The sequence below is a fragment of the Cherax quadricarinatus genome, chromosome 49 (genome assembly GCF_038502225.1).
Source record: "Cherax quadricarinatus isolate ZL_2023a chromosome 49, ASM3850222v1, whole genome shotgun sequence".
Lineage (NCBI taxonomy): Eukaryota > Metazoa > Arthropoda > Malacostraca > Decapoda > Parastacidae > Cherax > Cherax quadricarinatus.
The window spans coordinates 20,497,732-20,521,741 of record NC_091340.1 but is presented as its reverse complement, the minus strand read 5'-3'; the positions used below and the strand labels follow the sequence as shown (position 1 = coordinate 20,521,741).

The window sequence follows — 24,010 nt, the reverse complement described above, 5'->3', positions numbered from 1 at the left end:
GGATATCTTGCTACTCCTACTTACACTTTGGTCACACTTCACAGACACGCACATGCATATATATATACATACATCTAGGTTTTTCTCCTTTTTCTAAATAGCTCTTGTTCCTCTTTATTTCTTCTATTGTCCATGGGGAAGTGGAAAAGAATCTTTCCTCCGTAAGCCATGCGTGTCGTATGAGGCGACTAAAATGCCGGGAGCAATGGGCTAGTAACCCCTTCTCCTGTAGACATTTACTAAAAAAGAGAAGAAGAAAAACTTTATAAAACTGGGATGCTTAAATGTGCATGGATGTAGTGCGGATGACAAGAAACAGATGATTGCTGATGTTATGAATGAAAAGAAGTTGGATGTCCTGGCCCTAAGCGAAACAAAGCTGAAGGGGGTAGGGGAGTTTCGGTGGGGGGAAATAAATGGGATTAAATCTGGAGTATCTGAGAGAGTTAGAGCAAAGGAAGGGGTAGCAGTAATGTTGAATGATCAGTTATGGAAGGAGAAAAGAGAATATGAATGTGTAAATTCAAGAATTATATGGATTAAAGTAAAGGTTGGATGCAAGAAGTGGGTCATAATAAGCGTGTATGCACCTGGAGAAGAGAGGAATGCAGAGGAGAGAGAGAGATTTTGGGAGATGTTAAGTGAATGTATAGGAGCCTTTGAACCAAGTGAGAGAGTAATTGTGGTAGGGGACCTGAATGCTAAAGTAGGAGAAACTTTTAGAGAGGGTGTGGTAGGTAAGTTTGGGGTGCCAGGTGTAAATGATAATGGGAGCCCTTTGATTGAACTTTGTATAGAAAGGGGTTTAGTTATAGGTAATACATATTTTAAGAAAAAGAGGATAAATAAGTATACAAGATATGATGTAGGGTGAAATGACAGTAGTTTGTTGGATTATGTATTGGTAGATAAAAGACTGTTGAGTAGACTTCAGGATGTACATGTTTATAGAGGGGCCACAGATATATCAGATCACTTTCTAGTTGTAGCTACACTGAGAGTAAAAGGTAGATGGGATACAAGGAGAATAGAAGCATCAGGGAAGAGAGAGGTGAAGGTTTATAAACTAAAAGAGGAGGCAGTTAGGGAAAGATATAAACAGCTATTGGAGGATAGATGGGCTAATGAGAGCATAGGCAATGGGGTCGAAGAGGTATGGGGTAGGTTTAAAAATGTAGTGTTAGAGTGTTCAGCAGAAGTTTGTGGTTACAGGAAAGTGGGTGCGGGAGGGAAGAGGAGCGACTGGTGGAATGATAATGTGAAGAGAGTAGTAAGGGAGAAAAAGTTAGCATATGAGAAGTTTTTACAAAGTAGAAGTGATGCAAGGAGGGAAGAGTATATGGAGAAAAAGAGAGAGGTTAAGAGAGTGGTGAAGCAATGTAAAAAGAGAGCAAATGAGAGAGTGGGTGAGATGTTATCAACAAATTTTGTTGAAAATAAGAAAAAGTTTTGGAGTGAGATTAACAAGTTAAGAAAGCCTAGAGAACAAATGGATTTGTCAGTTAAAAATAGGAGAGGAGAGTTATTAAATGGAGAGTTAGAGGTATTGGGAAGATGGAGGGAATATTTTGAGGAATTGTTAAATGTTGATGAAGATAGGGAAGCTGTGATTTCATGTATAGGGCAAGGAGGAACAACATCTTGTAGGAGTGAGGAAGAGCCAGTTGTGAGTGTGGGGGAAGTTCGTGAGGCAGTAGGTAAAATGAAAGGGGGTAAGGCAGCCGGGATTGATGGGATAAAGATAGAAATGTTAAAAGCAGGTGGGGATATAGTTTTGGAGTGGTTGGTGCAATTATTTAATAAATGTATGGAAGAGGGTAAGGTACCTAGGGATTGGCAGAGAGCATGCATAATTCCTTTGTATAAAGGCAAAGGGGATAAAAGAGAGTGCAAAAATTATAGGGGGATAAGTCTGTTGAGTATACCTGGTAAAGTGTATGGTAGAGTTATTGAACATTAAAATGGTATAAAATACCGACAGGTTGTTGGGTAAGACACATATGCAACAGTTAGGTATCTTTATTGTGAAACGTTTCGCCTACACAGTAGGCTTCTTCAGTCAAGTACAGAAAAGTTGATAGAAGCAGAAGATACTTCAAGTATCTTCAAGTATCTTCTGCTTCTATCAACTTTTCTGTACTTGACTGAAGAAGCCTACTGTGTAGGCGAAACGTTTCACAATAAAGATACCTAACTGTTGCATATGTGTCTTACCCATGGTAGAGTTATTATTGAAAGAATTAAGAGTAAGACGGAGAATAGGATATCAGATGAACAAGGAGGCTTTAGGAAAGGTAGGGGGTGTGTGGACCAGGTGTTTACAGTGAAACATATAAGTGAACAGTATTTAGATAAGGCTAAAGAGGTCTTTGTAGCATTTATGGATTTGGAAAAGGCGTATGACAGGGTGGATAGGGGGGCAATGTGGCAGATGTTGCAGGTGTATGGTGTAGGAGGTAGGTTACTGAAAGCAGTGAAGAGTTTTTACGAGGATAGTGAGGCTCAAGTTAGAGTATGTAGGAAAGAGGGAAATTATTTCCCAGTAAAAGTAAGGGTCTTGGCAAGAGGCGTGGAGTTAAAAGATAAAGAATCACACATAAAGTGGGAGTTGTCACAGTTGCTCTTTGCTGATGACACTGTGCTCTTGGGAGATTCTGAAGAGAAGTTGCAGAGATTGGTGGATGAATTTGGTAGGGTGTGCAAAAGAAGAAAATTGAAAGTGAATACAGGAAAGAGTAAGGTTATGAGGATAACAAAATGATTAGGTGATTAAAGATTGGATATCAGATTGGAGGGAGAGAGTATGGAGGAGGTGAATGTATTCAGATATTTGGGAGTGGACGTGTCAGCGGATGGGTCTATGAAAGATGAGGTGAATCATAGAATTGATGAGGGGAAAAGGGTGAGTGGTGCACTAAGGAGTTTTACCAACGCTCTTATATGGGTGTGTAGCATGGGTGATGAATGTTGCAGCGAGGAGAATGCTGGAGGCAGTGGAGATGTCATGTCTGAGAGCAATGTGTGGTGTGAATATAATGCAGAGAATTCGTAGTTTGGAAGTTAGGAGGAGGTGCGGGATTACCAAAATTGTTGTCCAGAGGGCTGAGGAAGGGTTGTTGAGGTGGTTCGGACATGTGGAGAGAATGGAGCGAAACAGAATGACTTCAAGAGTGTATCAGTCTGTAGTGGAAGGAAGGCGGGGTAGGGGTCGGCCTAGGAAAGGTTGGAGGGAGGGGGTAAAGGAGGTTTTGTGTGTGAGGGGCTTGGACTTCCAGCAGGCATGCGTGAGCGTGTTTGATAGGAGTGAATGGAGACAAATGGTTTTTAATACTTGACGTGCTGTTGGAGTGTGAGCAAAGTAACATTTATGAAGGGGTTCAGGGAAACCGGCAGGCTGGACTTGAGTCCTGGAGATGGGAAGTACAGTGCCTGCACTCTAAAGGAGGGTTTCAGGATATTAGCAATTTGGAGGGATATATTGTGTATCTTTATACGTATATGCTTCTAAACTGTTGTGTCCTGAGCACCTCTGCAAAAACAGTGATTATGTGTGAGTGAGTGTTGAATGATGATGAAAGTATTTTCTTTTTGGGGATTTTCTTTCTTTTTGGGTCACCCTGCCTCGGTGGGAGACGGCCGACTTGTTGAAAAAAAAATAAAACCTAGCTTGGGATTGCTATATATGATTTTTGGTAAATAATTTTTTTTCTCTTATTGAAACTTGGGCAATATATGATGGAAAGATGCTTCTTAACGTACACCAAAAATAAAAAAAATTAGATTATAAATAACAGAGTTCACTTCTCAGCCATTAGCCACCCCTTAGCGGTATATTTTCATATGGTTTTTATGGTTGTATTCTCGTTTCTTTGGTCTCGTTTGATAGAATGGAAGATATATTACAGAAATAGATATGATTTGATTGGTTTCACAACAAAAAGTACTACCTTGAAATTGAGCTCAAAGTAGCAGAAATGTTCGATTTTTGCCGATGTTCAATGAACTTTCTTGTGTAATTCAAGTTGGTTAACTTTATTAAGTGTATTCTAACCTAACCACTCTGTAATTCAGCAAACTCAATAATCTGGCGCACTACAGGTCCCAGTGATGCTGGATTTGTGATGGTGAACCTATACTATATTATTTTATTACACTGCAGTAATGTGATAATATTGTATTAGTGTGTATATTCTTGTATTAGTGTATATTCTTGTATTAGAGTGTGTATTCTTGTATTAGAGTGTGTATTCTTGTATCACCAGATTCATGGAAGCTCACCACATGCTGGAGCATCTTGAAGCTTCATACAGTGTATTGCAGTGTATATTTTTGTATTAGTGTTTATTCTTGTATTAGAGTGTGCAGTGGAACCCTGAGTTTCAGCCATAATTCATTCCAGAAGGCTGTTCGAGTGCCGTTACCGAACCTAATTGTTCCCATAAGGAATAATGTAAATTAGATTAGTCCATTTCAGACCCCCAAAAATACATTTACAAAAGCACTTACAATATTACACTTACATAATTGTTTGAGTTGGGAGGTGGCCGAAACTCGGGGTACCACTGTATATTGTTGTATCACCAGGTTTGCTGAAGCTCACCACATGCTGGAGCCTCTTGAAGCTTCATACATTTTATATTGTTGTAGTGTATATTGTTGTATTGTGGTGTATATTGCTGTATCACCAGGTTTTTTGAAGCTCACCACATGCTGGAGCTTCTTGAAGCTTCATACAGTGTATAGTGTATGGTATTGTTGTATATATTGTATTGTGGTGTATATTGTTGCAATGTAGTGTATATTGTCATATCACCAGGTTTGCTGAAGCTCACCACATGCTGGAGCTTCTTGAAGCTTCCCGTGACTTCATCTTCACTAACTTCTCTGAGACAGTGATGGAGGAAGAGTTCTTGGAGACTCCACGAGATGTCTTGATTAACCTCCTTCAGTCAGAGTACCTCCGCATTGACTCCGAGTTTCAGGTAACTCCAGTAATATATACAGTATGTGTGCTTATGCTGTTGCGCAATCCCAGGAAGACATCCCAGTATTGTATAACCTCGGCCTCCTCTACCTCAGTGATTCAGGAAGGTATCCCAGTATTGTATAACCCCAGCCTTCTCTACCTGAGCGCACACAATAAGAAGGGTACAGAGTTCACTACTAGGTTATAATACAATTAAATATTAATGTTGAAGATATGAAGAGAATGAGAAGATGTGCTGACAAGTTATCATTTGGAAATTAATATGGCAGTTTCTTGAATTAAAGATCCTCAGAGCAGATGTAATTGAAAACTTGCAGTAATATGAACCGAAGAAGCTTTCTCTTGTTATCTCAGAGAGACTTACATCTTAAAGTACACCAGTAACTTAAGTTTGAAGCCGCTCTCTTGTTGCATTATCAAGTTATCAACATTGAAATGTGAAGATAATTATAAACAACAACACTTAACATCCTATAACATGTAAAGCACAATTTAACTTGACCCAATTTCTTCTAAAATTAAGTAGTGACCAACACTGGTTATAATAAGTAGTGACCAACACTGGTTATAATAAGTAGTGACCAACACTGGTTATAATAAGTAGTGACCAACACTGGTTATAATAAGTAGTGACCAACACTGGTTATAATAAGTAGTGACCAACACTGGTTATAATAAGTAGTGACCAACACTGGTTATAATAAGTAGTGACCAACACTGGTTATAATAAGTAGTGACCAACACTGGTTATAATAAGTAGTGACCAACACTGGTTATAATTAGTGACCAACACTGGTTATAATAAGTAGTGATCAATGCTGGTTATAATAAGTAGTGACCAACACTGGTTATAATAAGTAGTGACCAACACTGGTTATAATAAGTAGTGACCAACACTGGTTATAATAAGTAGTGACCAACACTGGTTATAATAAGTAGTGACCAACACTGGTTATAATAAGTAGTGACCAACACTGGTTATAATAAGTAGTGACCAACACTGGTTATAATAAGTAGTGACCAACACTGGTTATAATAAGTAGTGACAAACACTGGTTATAATAAGTAGTGACCAACACTGGTTATAATAAGTAGTGACCACTGGTTATAATAAGTAGTGACCAATGCTGGTTATAATAAGTAGTGACCAACATTGGTTATAATAAGTAGTGACCAACACTGGTTATAATAAGTAGTGACCAACGCTGGTTATAATAAGTAGTGACCAACACTGGTTATAATAAGTAGTGACCATTGCTGGTTATAATAAGTAGTGACCAACACTGGTTATAATAAGTAGTGACCAACACTGGTTATAATAAGTAGTGACCAACACTGGTTATAATAAGTAGTGACCAACACTGGTTATAATAAGTAGTGACCAACACTGGTTATAATAAGTAGTGACCAACACTGGTTATAATAAGTAGTGACCAACACTGGTTATAATAAGTAGTGACCAACACTGGTTATAATAAGTAGTGACCAATGCTGGTTATAATAAGTAGTGACCAACACTGGTTATAATAAGTAGTGACCAATGCTGGTTATAATAAGTAGTGACCAACACTGGTTATAATAAGTAGTGACCAACACTGGTTATAATAAGTAGTGACCAACGCTGGTTATAATAAGTAGTGACCAATGCTGGTTATAATAAGTAGTGACCAACACTGGTTATAATAAGTAGTGATCAACACTGGTTATAATAAGTAGTGACTGACACTGGTTATAATAAGTAGTGACCGACACTGGTTATAATAAGTAGTGACCAACACTGGTTATAATAAGTAGTGACCAACACTGGTTATAATAAGTAGTGACCAACACTGGTTATAATAAGTAGTGACCAACACTGGTTATAATAAGTAGTGACCAACAATGGTTATAATAAGTAGTGACCAACACTGGGTATAATAAGTAGTGACCGATACTGGTTATAATAAGTAGTGACCGACACTGGTTATAATAAGTATTGACCAACACTGGTTATAATAAGTAGTGACCAACGCTGGTTATAATAAGTAGTGACCAACACTGGTTATAATAAGTAGTGACCAACACTAGTTATAATAAGTAGTGACCAACACTGGTTATAATAATTAGTGACCAACACTGGTTATAATAAGTAGTGACCAACACTGGTTATAATAAGTAGTGACCAACACTGGTTATAATAAGTAGTGACCAACACTGGTTATAATAAGTAGTGACCAACGCTGGTTATAATAAGTAGTGACCAACACTGGTTATAATAAGTAGTGACCAACACTGGTTATAATAAGTAGTGACCAACACTGGTTATAATAAGTAGTGACCAACACTGGTTATAATAAGTAGTGACCAACGCTGGTTATAATAAGTAGTGACCAACACTGGTTATAATAAGTAGTGACCAATGCTGGTTATAATAAGTAGTGACCAACACTGGTTATAATAAGTAGTGACCAACACTGGTTATAATAAGTAGTGACCAATGCTGGTTATAATAAGTAGTGACCAACACTGGTTATAATAAGTAGTGACCAATGCTGGTTATAATAAGTAGTGACCAACACTGGTTATAATAAGTAGTGACCAACACTGGTTATAATAAGTAGTGACCAATGCTGGTTATAATAAGTAGTGTCCAACACTGGTTATAATAAGTAGTGACCAACGCTGGTTATAATAAGTAGTGACCAACACTGGTTATAATAAGTAGTGACCAACACTGGTTATAATAAGTAGTGACCAATGCTGGTTATAATAAGTAGTGACCAACACTGGTTATAATAAGTAGTGACCAACACTGGTTATAATAAGTAGTGACCAACACTGGTTATAATAAGTAGTGACCAACACTGGTTATAATAAGTAGTGACCAACACTGGTTATAATAAGTAGTGACAAACACTGGTTATAATAAGTAGTGACCAACACTGGTTATAATAAGTAGTGACCAACACTGGTTATAATAAGTAGTGACCAATGCTGGTTATAATAAGTAGTGACCAACATTGGTTATAATAAGTAGTGACCAACACTGGTTATAATAAGTAGTGACCAACGCTGGTTATAATAAGTAGTGACCAACACTGGTTATAATAAGTAGTGACCATTGCTGGTTATAATAAGTAGTGACCAACACTGGTTATAATAAGTAGTGACCAACACTGGTTATAATAAGTAGTGACCAACACTGGTTATAATAAGTAGTGACCAACACTGGTTATAATAAGTAGTGACCAACACTGGTTATAATAAGTAGTGACCAACACTGGTTATAATAAGTAGTGACCAACACTGGTTATAATAAGTAGTGACCAACACTGGTTATAATAAGTAGTGACCAATGCTGGTTATAATAAGTAGTGACCAACACTGGTTATAATAAGTAGTGACCAATGCTGGTTATAATAAGTAGTGACCAACACTGGTTATAATAAGTAGTGACCAACACTGGTTATAATAAGTAGTGACCAACGCTGGTTATAATAAGTAGTGACCAATGCTGGTTATAATAAGTAGTGACCAACACTGGTTATAATAAGTAGTGATCAACACTGGTTATAATAAGTAGTGACTGACACTGGTTATAATAAGTAGTGACCGACACTGGTTATAATAAGTAGTGACCAACACTGGTTATAATAAGTAGTGACCAACACTGGTTATAATAAGTAGTGACCAACACTGGTTATAATAAGTAGTGACCAACACTGGTTATAATAAGTAGTGACCAACAATGGTTATAATAAGTAGTGACCAACACTGGGTATAATAAGTAGTGACCGATACTGGTTATAATAAGTAGTGACCGACACTGGTTATAATAAGTATTGACCAACACTGGTTATAATAAGTAGTGACCAACGCTGGTTATAATAAGTAGTGACCAACACTGGTTATAATAAGTAGTGACCAACACTGGTTATAATAAGTAGTGACCAACACTGGTTATAATAATTAGTGACCAACACTGGTTATAATAAGTAGTGACCAACACTGGTTATAATAAGTAGTGACCAACACTGGTTATAATAAGTAGTGACCAACACTGGTTATAATAAGTAGTGACCAACGCTGGTTATAATAAGTAGTGACCAACACTGGTTATAATAAGTAGTGACCATCACTGGTTATAATAAGTAGTGACCAACACTGGTTATAATAAGTAGTGACCAACACTGGTTATAATAAGTAGTGACCAACGCTGGTTATAATAAGTAGTGACCAACACTGGTTATAATAAGTAGTGACCAATGCTGGTTATAATAAGTAGTGACCAACACTGGTTATAATAAGTAGTGACCAACACTGGTTATAATAAGTAGTGACCAATGCTGGTTATAATAAGTAGTGACCAACACTGGTTATAATAAGTAGTGACCAATGCTGGTTATAATAAGTAGTGACCAACACTGGTTATAATAAGTAGTGACCAACACTGGTTATAATAAGTAGTGACCAATGCTGGTTATAATAAGTAGTGACCAACACTGGTTATAATAAGTAGTGACCAACGCTGGTTATAATAAGTAGTGACCAACACTGGTTATAATAAGTAGTGACCAACACTGGTTATAATAAGTAGTGACCAATGCTGGTTATAATAAGTAGTGACCAACACTGGTTATAATAAGTAGTGACCAACACTGGTTATAATAAGTAGTGACCAACACTGGTTATAATAAGTAGTGACCAACACTGGTTATAATAAGTAGTGACCAACACTGGTTATAATAAGTAGTGACCAACACTGGTTATAATAAGTAGTGATCAACACTGGTTATAATAAGTAGTGACCAACACTGGTTATAATAAGTAGTGACCAACACTGGTTATAATAAGTAGTGACCAACACTGGTTATAATAAGTAGTGACCAACACTGGTTATAATAAGTAGTGACCAACACTGGTTATAATAAGTAGTGTCCAACACTGGTTATAATAAGTAGTGACCAACACTGGTTATAATAAGTAGTGACCAACACTGGTTATAATTAGTGACCAACACTGGTTATAATAAGTAGTGACCAATGCTGGTTATAATAAGTAGTGACCAACACTGGTTATAATAAGTAGTGACCAACACTGGTTATAATAAGTAGTGACCAACACTGGTTATAATAAGTAGTGACCAACACTGGTTATAATAAGTAGTGACCAACACTGGTTATAATAAGTAGTGACCAACACTGGTTATAATAAGTAGTGACAAACACTGGTTATAATAAGTAGTGACCAACACTGGTTATAATAAGTAGTGACCAACACTGGTTATAATAAGTAGTGACCAATGCTGGTTATAATAAGTAGTGACCAACACTGGTTATAATAAGTAGTGACCAACACTGGTTATAATAAGTAGTGACCAACGCTGGTTATAATAAGTAGTGACCAACACTGGTTATAATAAGTAGTGACCATTGCTGGTTATAATAAGTAGTGACCAACACTGGTTATAATAAGTAGTGACCAACACTGGTTATAATAAGTAGTGACCAACACTGGTTATAATAAGTAGTGACCAACGCTGGTTATAATAAGTAGTGACCAACACTGGTTATAATAAGTAGTGACCAACACTGTTTATAATAAGTAGTGACCAATACTGGTTTTAATAAGTAGTGACCAACACTGGTTATAATAAGTAGTGACCAATGCTGGTTATAATAAGTAGTGACCAACACTGGTTATAATAAGTAGTGACCAATGCTGGTTATAATAAGTAGTGACCAACACTGGTTATAATAAGTAGTGACCAACACTGGTTATAATAAGTAGTGACCAACGCTGGTTATAATAAGTAGTGACCAATGCTGGTTATAATAAGTAGTGACCAACACTGGTTATAATAAGTAGTGATCAACACTGGTTATAATAAGTAGTGACCGACACTGGTTATAATAAGTAGTGACCGACACTGGTTATAATAAGTAGTGACCAACACTGGTTATAATAAGTAGTGACCAACACTGGTTATAATAAGTAGTGACCAACACTGGTTATAATAAGTAGTGACCAACACTAGTTATAATAAGTAGTGACCAACACTGGTTATAATAAGTTGTGACCAACACTGGTTATAATAAGTAGTGACCAACACTGGGTATAATAAGTAGTGACCGACACTGGTTATAATAAGTAGTGACCGACACTGGTTATAATAAGTATTGACCAACACTGGTTATAATAAGTAGTGACCAACGCTGGTTATAAGAAGTAGTGACCAACACTGGTTATAATAAGTAGTGACCAACACTGGTTATAATAAGTAGTGACCAACACTGGTTATAATAAGTAGTGACCAACACTGGTTATAATAAGTAGTGACCAACACTGGTTATAATAAGTAGTGACCAACACTAGTTATAATAAGTAGTGACCAACACTGGTTATAATAAGTAGTGACCAACGCTGGTTATAATAAGTAGTGACCAACACTGGTTATAATAAGTAGTGACCAACACTGGTTATAATAAGTAGTGACCAACACTGGTTAAAATAAGTAGTAACCAACACTGGTTATAATAAGTAGTGACCAACGCTGGTTATAATAAGTAGTGACCAACACTGGTTATAATAAGTAGTGACCAATGCTGGTTATAATAAGTAGTGACCAACACTGGTTATAATAAGTAGTGACCAACACTGGTTATAATAAGTAGTGACCAATGCTGGTTATAATAAGTAGTGACCAACACTAGTTATAATAAGTAGTGACCAACACTGGTTATAATAAGTAGTGACCAACGCTGGTTATAATAAGTAGTGACCAACACTGGTTATAATAAGTAGTGACCAACACTGGTTATAATAAGTAGTGACCAATGCTGGTTATAATAAGTAGTGACCAACACTGGTTATAATAAGTAGTGACCAACACTGGTTATAATAAGTAGTGACCAACACTGGTTATAATAAGTAGTGACCAACACTGGTTATAATAAGTAGTGACCAACACTGGTTATAATAAGTAGTGACCAACACTGGTTATAATAAGTAGTGACCAACACTGGTTATAATAAGTAGTGACCAATGCTGGTTATAATAAGTAGTGACCAACACTGGTTATAATAAGTAGTGACCAACACTGGTTATAATAAGTAGTGACCAACACTGGTTATAATAAGTAGTGACCAACGCTGGTTATAATAAGTAGTGACCAACACTGGTTATAATAAGTAGTGACCATTGCTGGTTATAATAAGTAGTGACCAACACTGGTTATAATAAGTAGTGACCAACACTGGTTATAATAAGTAGTGACCAACACTGGTTATAATAAGTAGGGACCAACGCTGGTTATAATAAGTAGTGACCAACACTGGTTATAATAAGTAGTGACCAACGCTGGTTATAATAAGTAGTGACCAACACTGGTTATAATAAGTAGTGACCAACACTGGTTATAATAAGTAGTGACCAATGCTGGTTATAATAAGTAGTGACCAACACTGGTTATAATAAGTAGTGACCAATGCTGGTTATAATAAGTAGTGACCAACACTGGTTATAATAAGTAGTGACCAACACTGGTTATAATAAGTAGTGACCAACACTGGTTATAATAAGTAGTGACCAACACTGGTTATAATAAGTAGTGACCAACGCTGGTTATAATAAGTAGTGACCAATGCTGGTTATAATAAGTAGTGACCAACACTGGTTATAATAAGTAGTGATCAACACTGGTTATAATAAGTAGTGACCGACACTGGTTATAATAAGTAGTGACCGACACTGGTTATAATAAGTAGTGACCAACACTGGTTATAATAAGTAGTGACCAACACTGGTTATAATAAGTAGTGACCAACACTGGTTATAATAAGTAGTGACCAACGCTGGTTATAATAAGTAGTGACCAACACTGGTTATAATAAGTAGTGACCAATGCTGGTTATAATAAGTAGTGACCAACACTGGTTATAATAAGTAGTGACCAACGCTGGTTATAAGTAGTGACCAACACTGGTTATAATAAGTAGTGACCAATGCTGGTTATAATAAGTAGTGACCAACACTGGTTATAATAAGTAGTGACCAACACTGGTTATAATAAGTAGTGACCAATGCTGGTTATAATAAGTAGTGACCAACACTGGTTATAATAAGTAGTGACCAATGCTGGTTATAATAAGTAGTGACCAACACTGGTTATAATAAGTAGTGACCAACACTGGTTATAATAAGTAGTGACCAACACTGGTTATAATAAGTAGTGACCAATGCTGGTTATAATAAGTAGTGACCAACACTTGTTATAATAAGTAGTGACCAACGCTGGTTATAATAAGTAGTGACCAACACTGGTTATAATAAGTAGTGATCAACACTGGTTATAATCAGTAGTGATCAACACTGGTTATAATAAGTACTGACCAACACTGGTTATAATAAGTAGTGACCAACACTGGTTATAATAAGTAGTGATCAACACTGGTTATAATAAGTAGTGACCAACACTGGTTATAATAAGTAGTGATCAACACTGGTTATAATAAGTAGTGACCAACACTGGTTATAATAAGTAGTTACCAACACTGGTTATAATAAGTAGTGACCAACGCTGGTTATAATAAGTAGTGACCAACACTGGTTATAATAAGTAGTGACCAACACTGGTTATAATAAGTAGTGACCAACACTGGTTATAATAAGTAGTGACCAACACTGGTCATAATAAGTAGTGACCAACACTGGTTATAATAAGTAGTGACCAACACTGGTTATAATAAGTAGTGACCAACACTGGTTATAATAAGTAGTGACCAACACTGGTTATAATAAGTAGTGACCAACACTGGTTATAATAAGTAGTGACCAACACTGGTTATAATAAGTAGTGACCAACACTGGTTATAATAAGTAGTGACCAACACTGGTTATAATAAGTAGTGACCAACACTGGTTATAATAAGTAGTGACCAACACTGGTTATAATAAGTAGTGACCAACACTGGTTATAATAAGTAGTGACCAACACTGGTTATAATAAGTAGTGACCAACACTGGTTATAATAAGTAGTGACCAACACTGGTTATAATAAGTAGTGACCAACACTGGTTATAATAAGTAGTGACCAACACTGGTTATAATAAGTAGTGACCAACACTGGTATATAAGTAGTGACCAACACTGGTTATAATTAGTGACCAACACTGGTTATAATAAGTAGTGACCAATGCTGGTTATAATAAGTAGTGACCAACACTGGTTATAATAAGTAGTGACCAACACTGGTTATAATAAGTAGTGACCAACACTGGTTATAATAAGTAGTGACCAACACTGGTTATAATAAGTAGTGACCAACACTGGTTATAATAAGTAGTGACCAACACTGGTTATAATAAGTAGTGACAAACACTGGTTATAATAAGTAGTGACCAACACTGGTTATAATAAGTAGTGACCAACACTGGTTATAATAAGTAGTGACCAATGCTGGTTATAATAAGTAGTGACCAACACTGGTTATAATAAGTAGTGACCAACACTGGTTATAATAAGTAGTGACCAACGCTGGTTATAATAAGTAGTGACCAACACTGGTTATAATAAGTAGTGACCATTGCTGGTTATAATAAGTAGTGACCAACACTGGTTATAATAAGTAGTGACCAACACTGGTTATAATAAGTAGTGACCAACACTGGTTATAATAAGTAGTGACCAACGCTGGTTATAATAAGTAGTGACCAACACTGGTTATAATAAGTAGTGACCAACACTGTTTATAATAAGTAGTGACCAACACTGGTTTTAATAAGTAGTGACCAACACTGGTTATAATAAGTAGTGACCAATGCTGGTTATAATAAGTAGTGACCAACACTGGTTATAATAAGTAGTGACCAATGCTGGTTATAATAAGTAGTGACCAACACTGGTTATAATAAGTAGTGACCAACACTGGTTATAATAAGTAGTGACCAACGCTGGTTATAATAAGTAGTGACCAATGCTGGTTATAATAAGTAGTGACCAACACTGGTTATAATAAGTAGTGATCAACACTGGTTATAATAAGTAGTGACCGACACTGGTTATAATAAGTAGTGACCGACACTGGTTATAATAAGTAGTGACCAACACTGGTTATAATAAGTAGTGACCAACACTGGTTATAATAAGTAGTGACCAACACTGGTTATAATAAGTAGTGACCAACACTGGTTATAATAAGTAGTGACCAACACTGGTTATAATAAGTTGTGACCAACACTGGTTATAATAAGTAGTGACCAACACTGGGTATAATAAGTAGTGACCGACACTGGTTATAATAAGTAGTGACCGACACTGGTTATAATAAGTATTGACCAACACTGGTTATAATAAGTAGTGACCAACGCTGGTTATAATAAGTAGTGACCAACACTGGTTATAATAAGTAGTGACCAACACTGGTTATAATAAGTAGTGACCAACACTGGTTATAATAAGTAGTGACCAACACTGGTTATAATAAGTAGTGACCAACACTGGTTATAATAAGTAGTGACCAACACTAGTTATAATAAGTAGTGACCAACACTGGTTATAATAAGTAGTGACCAACGCTGGTTATAATAAGTAGTGACCAACACTGGTTATAATAAGTAGTGACCAACACTGGTTATAATAAGTAGTGACCAACACTGGTTAAAATAAGTAGTGACCAACACTGGTTATAATAAGTAGTGACCAACGCTGGTTATAATAAGTAGTGACTAACACTGGTTATAATAAGTAGTGACCAATGCTGGTTATAATAAGTAGTGACCAACACTGGTTATAATAAGTAGTGACCAACACTGGTTATAATAAGTAGTGACCAATGCTGGTTATAATAAGTAGTGACCAACACTGGTTATAATAAGTAGTGACCAACACTGGTTATAATAAGTAGTGACCAACGCTGGTTATAATAAGTAGTGACCAACACTGGTTATAATAAGTAGTGACCAACACTGGTTATAATAAGTAGTGACCAATGCTGGTTATAATAAGTAGTGACCAACACTGGTTATAATAAGTAGTGACCAACACTGGTTATAATAAGTAGTGACCAACACTGGTTATAATAAGTAGTGACCAACACTGGTTATAATAAGTTGTGACCAACACTGGTTATAATAAGTAGTGACCAACACTGGGTATAATAAGTAGTGACCGACACTGGTTATAATAAGTAGTGACCGACACTGGTTATAATAAGTATTGACCAACACTGGTTATAATAAGTAGTGACCAACGCTGGTTATAATAAGTAGTGACCAACACTGGTTATAATAAGTAGTGACCAACACTGGTTATAATAAGTAGTGACCAACACTGGTTATAATAAGTAGTGACCAACGCTGGTTATAATAAGTAGTGACCAACACTGGTTATAATAAGTAGTGACCAACACTGTTTATAATAAGTAGTGACCAACACTGGTTTTAATAAGTAGTGACCAACACTGGTTATAATAAGTAGTGACCAATGCTGGTTATAATAAGTAGTGACCAACACTGGTTATAATAAGTAGTGACCAATGCTGGTTATAATAAGTAGTGACCAACACTGGTTATAATAAGTAGTGACCAACACTGGTTATAATAAGTAGTGACCAACGCTGGTTATAATAAGTAGTGACCAATGCTGGTTATAATAAGTAGTGACCAACACTGGTTATAATAAGTAGTGATCAACACTGGTTATAATAAGTAGTGACCGACACTGGTTATAATAAGTAGTGACCGACACTGGTTATAATAAGTAGTGACCAACACTGGTTATAATAAGTAGTGACCAACACTGGTTATAATAAGTAGTGACCAACACTGGTTATAATAAGTAGTGACCAACACTGGTTATAATAAGTAGTGACCAACACTGGTTATAATAAGTTGTGACCAACACTGGTTATAATAAGTAGTGACCAACACTGGGTATAATAAGTAGTGACCGACACTGGTTATAATAAGTAGTGACCGACACTGGTTATAATAAGTATTGACCAACACTGGTTATAATAAGTAGTGACCAACGCTGGTTATAATAAGTAGTGACCAACACTGGTTATAATAAGTAGTGACCAACACTGGTTATAATAAGTAGTGACCAACACTGGTTATAATAAGTAGTGACCAACACTGGTTATAATAAGTAGTGACCAACACTGGTTATAATAAGTAGTGACCAACACTAGTTATAATAAGTAGTGACCAACACTGGTTATAATAAGTAGTGACCAACGCTGGTTATAATAAGTAGTGACCAACACTGGTTATAATAAGTAGTGACCAACACTGGTTATAATAAGTAGTGACCAACACTGGTTAAAATAAGTAGTGACCAACACTGGTTATAATAAGTAGTGACCAACGCTGGTTATAATAAGTAGTGACCAACACTGGTTATAATAAGTAGTGACCAATGCTGGTTATAATAAGTAGTGACCAACACTGGTTATAATAAGTAGTGACCAACACTGGTTATAATAAGTAGTGACCAATGCTGGTTATAATAAGTAGTGACCAACACTGGTTATAATAAGTAGTGACCAACACTGGTTATAATAAGTAGTGACCAACGCTGGTTATAATAAGTAGTGACCAACACTGGTTATAATAAGTAGTGACCAACACTGGTTATAATAAGTAGTGACCAATGCTGGTTATAATAAGTAGTGACCAACACTGGTTATAATAAGTAGTGACCAACACTGGTTATAATAAGTAGTGACCAACACTGGTTATAATAAGTAGTGACCAACACTGGTTATAATAAGTAGTGACCAACACTGGTTATAATAAGTAGTGACCAACACTGGTTATAATAAGTAGTGACCAACACTGGTTATAATAAGTAGTGACCAACACTGGTTATAATAAGTAGTGACCAACACTGGTTATAATAAGTAGTGACCAACACTGGTTATAATAAGTAGTGACCAATGCTGGTTATAATAAGTAGTGACCAACACTGGTTATAATAAGTAGTGACCAACACTGGTTATAATAAGTAGTGACCAACGCTGGTTATAATAAGTAGTGACCAACACTGGTTATAATAAGTAGTGACCATTGCTGGTTATAATAAGTAGTGACCAACACTGGTTATAATAAGTAGTGACCAACACTGGTTATAATAAGTAGTGACCAACACTGGTTATAATAAGTAGGGACCAACGCTGGTTATAATAAGTAGTGACCAACACTGGTTATAATAAGTAGTGACCAACGCTGGTTATAATAAGTAGTGACCAACACTGGTTATAATAAGTAGTGACCAACACTGGTTATAATAAGTAGTGACCAATGCTGGTTATAATAAGTAGTGACCAACACTGGTTATAATAAGTAGTGACCAATGCTGGTTATAATAAGTAGTGACCAACACTGGTTATAATAAGTAGTGACCAACACTGGTTATAATAAGTAGTGACCAACGCTGGTTATAATAAGTAGTGACCAATGCTGGTTATAATAAGTAGTGACCAACACTGGTTATAATAAGTAGTGATCAACACTGGTTATAATAAGTAGTGACCGACACTGGTTATAATAAGTAGTGACCGACACTGGTTATAATAAGTAGTGACCAACACTGGTTATAATAAGTAGTGACCAACACTGGTTATAATAAGTAGTGACCAACACTGGTTATAATAAGTAGTGACCAACGCTGGTTATAATAAGTAGTGACCAACACTGGTTATAATAAGTAGTGACCAATGCTGGTTATAATAAGTAGTGACCAACACTGGTTATAATAAGTAGTGACCAACGCTGGTTATAAGTAGTGACCAACACTGGTTATAATAAGTAGTGACCAATGCTGGTTATAATAAGTAGTGACCTTCACTGGTTATAATAAGTAGTGACCAACACTGGTTATAATAAGTAGTGACCAATGCTGGTTATAATAAGTAGTGACCAACACTGGTTATAATAAGTAGTGACCAATGCTGGTTATAATAAGTAGTGACCAACACTGGTTATAATAAGTAGTGACCAACACTGGTTATAATAAGTAGTGACCAACACTGGTTATAATAAGTAGTGACCAATGCTGGTTATAATAAGTAGTGACCAACACTTGTTATAATAAGTAGTGACCAACGCTGGTTATAATAAGTAGTGACCAACACTGGTTATAATAAGTATTGATCAACACTGGTTATAATCAGTAGTGATCAACACTGGTTATAATAAGTAGTGACCAACACTGGTTATAATAAGTAGTGACCAACACTGGTTATAATAAGTAGTGATCAACACTGGTTATAATAAGTAGTGACCAACACTGGTTATAATAAGTAGTGATCAACACTGGTTATAATAAGTAGTGACCAACACTGGTTATAATAAGTAGTTACCAACACTGGTTATAATAAGTAGTGACCAACGCTGGTTATAATAAGTAGTGACCAACACTGGTTATAATAAGTAGTGACCAACACTGGTTATAATAAGTAGTGACCAACACTGGTTATAATAAGTAGTGACCAACACTGGTCATAATAAGTAGTGACCAACACTGGTTATAATAAGTAGTGACCAACACTGGTTATAATAAGTAGTGATCAACACTGGTTATAATAAGTAGTGACCAACACTGGTTATAATAAGTAGTGATCAACACTGGTTATAATAAGTAGTGACCAACACTGGTTATAATAAGTAGTGACCAACACTGGTTATAATAAGTAGTGATCAACACTGGTTATAATAAGTAGTGACCAACACTGGTTGTAATAAGTAGTGATCAACACTGGTTATAATAGGTAATGACCAACACTGGTTATAATAAGTAGTGACCAACACTGGTTATAATAAGTAGTGACCAAGACTGGTTATAATAAGTAGTGACCAACACTGGTTATAATAAGTAGTGACCGACACTGGTTATAATAAGTAGTGACCAACACTGGTTATAATAAGTAGTGACCAACGCTGGTTATAATAAGTAGTGACCAACACTGGTTATAATAAGTAGTGACCAACACTGGTTATAATAAGTAGTGACCAACACTGGTTATAATAAGTAGTGATCAACGCTGGTTATAATAAGTAGTGATCAACACTGGTTATAATAAGTAGTGACCAACACTGGTTATAATAAGTAGTGACCAACACTGGTTATAATAAGTAGTGACCAACGCTGGTTATAATAAGTAGTGACCAACGCTGGTTATAATAAGTAGTGACCAACACTGGTTATAATAAGTAGTGACCAACGCTGGTTATAATAAGTAGTGACCAACACTGGTTATAATAAGTAGTGACCTACACTGGTTATAATAAGTAGTGACCAACGCTGGTTATAATAAGTAGTGACAACTGGTTATAATAAGTAGTGACCAACACTGGTTATAATATGTAGTGATCAACACTAGTTATAATAAGTAGTGACCAACACTGGTTATAATAAGTAGTGACCAACGCTGGTTATAATAAGTAGTGACCACTGGTTATAATAAGTAGTGACCAACACTGGTTATAATAAGTAGTGATCAACACTGGTTATAATAAGTAGTGACCAACACTGGTTATAATAAGTAGTGACCAACGCTGGTTATAATAAGTAGTGACCACTGGTTATAATAAGTAGTGACCAACACTGGTTATAATAAGTAGTGATCAACACTGGTTATAATAAGTAGTGACCAACACTGGTCATAATAAGTAGTGACCAACACTGGTTATAATAAGTAGTGACTAACACTGGTTATAATAAGTAGTGACCAACACTGGGTATAATAAGTAGTGACCGACACTGGTTATAATAAGTAGTGACCGACACTGGTTATAATAAGTAGTGACCGACACTGGTTATAATAAGTAGTGACCAACGCTGGTTATAATAAGTAGTGACAAACGCTGGTTATAATAAGTAGTGACCAACACTGGTTATAATAAGTAGTGACCAACACTGGTTATAATAAGTAGTGACCAACACTGGTTATAATAAGTAGTGACCAACACTGGTTATAATAAGTAGTGACCAACACTGGTTATAATAAGTAGTGACCAACACTGGTTATAATAAGTAGTGACCAACGCTGGTTATAATAAGTAGTGACCAACACTGGTTATAATAAGTAGTGACCAACACTGGTTATAATAAGTAGTGACCAACACTGGTTATAATAAGTAGTGACCAACACTGGTTATAATAAGTAGTGACCAACGCTGGTTATAATAAGTAGTGACCAACACTGGTTTACCTGGAGTTTACCTGGAGAGAGTTCCGGGGGTCAACGCCCCCGCGGCCCGGTCTGAGACCAGGCCTCCTGGTGGATCAGAGCCTGATCAACCAGGCTGTTGCTGCTGGCTGCACGCAAACCAACATACGAGCCACAGCCCGGCTGATCCGGAACTGACTTTAGGTGCTTGTCCAGTGCCAGCTTGAAGACTGCGAGGGGTCTGTTGGTAATCCCCCTTATGTGTGCTGGGAGGCAGTTGAACAGTCTCGGGCCCCTGACACTTATTGTATGGTCTCTTAACGTGCTAGTGACACCCCTGCTTTTCATTGGGGGGATGGTGCATCGTCTGCCAAGTCTTTTGGTTTCGTAATGAGTGATTTTCGTGTGCAAGTTCGGTACTAGTCTCTCTAGGATTTTCCAGGTGTATATAATCATGTATCTCTCCCTCCTGCGTTCCAGGGAATACAGGTTTAGGAACCTCAAACGCTCCCAATAATTGAGGTGTTTTATCTCCGTTATGCGCGCCGTGAAAGTTCTCTGTACATTTTCTAGGTCGGCAATTTCACCTGACTTGAAAGGTGCTGTTAGTGTGCAGCAATATTCCAGCCTAGATAGAACAAGTGACCTGAAGAGTGTCATCATGGGCTTGGCCTCCCTAGTTTTGAAGGTTCTCATTATCCATCCTGTCATTTTTCTAGCAGATGCGATTGATACAATGTTATGGTCCTTGAAGGTGAGATCCTCCGACATGATCACTCCCAGGTCTTTGACGTTGGTGTTTCGCTCTATTTTGTGGCCAGAATTTGTTTTGTACTCTGATGAAGATTTAATTTCCTCATGTTTACCATATCTGAGTAATTGAAATTTCTCATCGTTGAACTTCATATTGTTTTCTGCAGCCCACTGAAAGATTTGGTTGATGTCTGCCTGGAGCTTTGCAGTGTCTGCAATGGAAGACACTGTCATGCAGATTCGGGTGTCATCTGCAAAGGAAGACACGGTGCTGTGGCTGACATCCTTGTCTATGTCGGATATAAGGATGAGGAACAAGATGGGAGCGAGTACTGTGCCTTGTGGAACAGAGCTTTTCACCGTAGCTGCCTCGGACTTTACTCTGTTGACGACTACTCTCTGTGTTCTGTTAGTGAGGAAATTATAGATCCATTGACCGACTTTTCCTGTTATTCCTTTAGCACGCATTTTGTGCGCTATTACGCCATGGTCACACTTGTCGAAGGCTTTTGCAAAGTCTGTATATATTACATCTGCATTCTTTTTGTCTTCTAGTGCATTTAGGACCTTGTCGTAGTGGTCCAATAGTTGAGACAGACAGGAGCGACCTGTTCTAAACCCATGTTGCCCTGGGTTGTGTAACTGATGGGTTTCTAGATGCGTGGTGATCTTGCTTCTTAGGACCCTTTCAAAGATTTTTATGATATGGGATGTTAGTGCTATTGGTCTGTAGTTCTTTGCTGTTGCTTTACTGCCCCCTTTGTGGAGTGGGGCTATGTCTGTTGTTTTTAGTAACTGTGGGACGACCCCCGTGTCCATGCTCCCTCTCCATAGGATGGAAAAGGCTCGTGATAGGGGCTTCTTGCAGTTCTTGATGAACACAGAGTTCCATGAGTCTGGCCCTGGGGCAGAGTGCATGGGCATGTCATTTATCGCCTGTTCGAAGTCATTTGGCGTCAGGATAACATCGGATAGGCTTGTGTTAATCAAATTTTGTGGCTCTCTCATGAAAAATTCATTTTGATCTTCGACTCTCAGTCTGGTTAGCGGCTTGCTAAAAACTGAGTCATATTGGGACTTGAGTAGCTCACTCATTTCCTTGCTGTCATGTGTGTAGGACCCATCTTGTTTAAGTAGGGGCCCAATACTGGACGTTGTTCTCGATTTTGATTTGGCATAGGAGAAGAAATACTTTGGGTTTCTTTCGATTTTATTTATGGCTTTTAGTTCTTCCCGCGATTCCTGACTCCTAAAGGATTCTTTTAGCTTAAGTTCGATGCTTGCTATTTCTCTGACCAGTGTCTCCCTACGCATTTCAGATATATTGACCTCTTTTAGCCGCTCTGTTATTCTTTTCCGTCGCCTGTAAAGGGAGCGCCTGTCTCTTTCTGTTTTACTTCTACTCCTCCTTTTTCTTAGAGGAATAAGCCTTGTGCATACATCGAGTGCCACCGAGTTAATCTGGGGTCTGTGTTGCTTAGTATATCTTCCCAGCTTATATCGGTTAGGACTTGGTTTACTTGGTCCCACTTTATGATTTTGTTATTGAAGTTGAATTTGGTGAATGCTCCCTCGTGACTAATCTCATTATGTCGGTCTGGGGCTCTGCGCATACATGACTGAACCTCAATTATGTTGTGATCTGAGTATATTGTTTTTGATATGGTGATATTTCTTATCAGATCATCATTGTTAGTGAAGATGAGGTCTAGTGTATTCTCCAGTCTAGTAGGCTCTATTATTTGCTGGTTTAAATTGAATTTTGTGCAGAGATTTAAAAGCTCGCGTGAGTGTGAGTTTTCATCAGAGCTGCCTCCTGGTGTTATTACTGCAACAATATTATTTGCTATATTCCTCCATTTTAGGTGCCTTAAGTTGAAATCCCCCAGGAGCAAGATGTTGGGTGCAGGAGCTGGAAGGTTTTCCAGACAGTGGTCAATTTTTAACAGCTGTTCCTGGAATTGCTGGGATGTTGCATCCGGAGGCTTGTAGACTATCACAATGACTAGGTTTTGGTTCTCGACCTTTACTGCTAAAACTTCCACTACATCATTTGAGGCATTTAGCAGTTCTGTGCAAACAAGTGACTCTGCAATGTACAGGCCAACCCCCCCCTTTT

The 24,010-nt window shown here is 37.1% G+C and overlaps 1 protein-coding gene across 2 annotated transcripts in view; it reads left to right on the top strand.

Moving 5' to 3' along the window:
• Positions 1-24,010, top strand: part of LOC128697027 (actin-binding protein IPP) — a 228,889-nt gene that overhangs the window by 128,552 nt on the left and 76,327 nt on the right. For both annotated transcript variants that reach the window (XM_070095245.1, XM_070095246.1), the window contains one exon: positions 4,817-4,982. In XM_070095245.1, the coding sequence (XP_069951346.1) occupies positions 4,817-4,982 (166 nt within the window). The remainder of the gene's footprint in view (positions 1-4,816; positions 4,983-24,010) is intronic.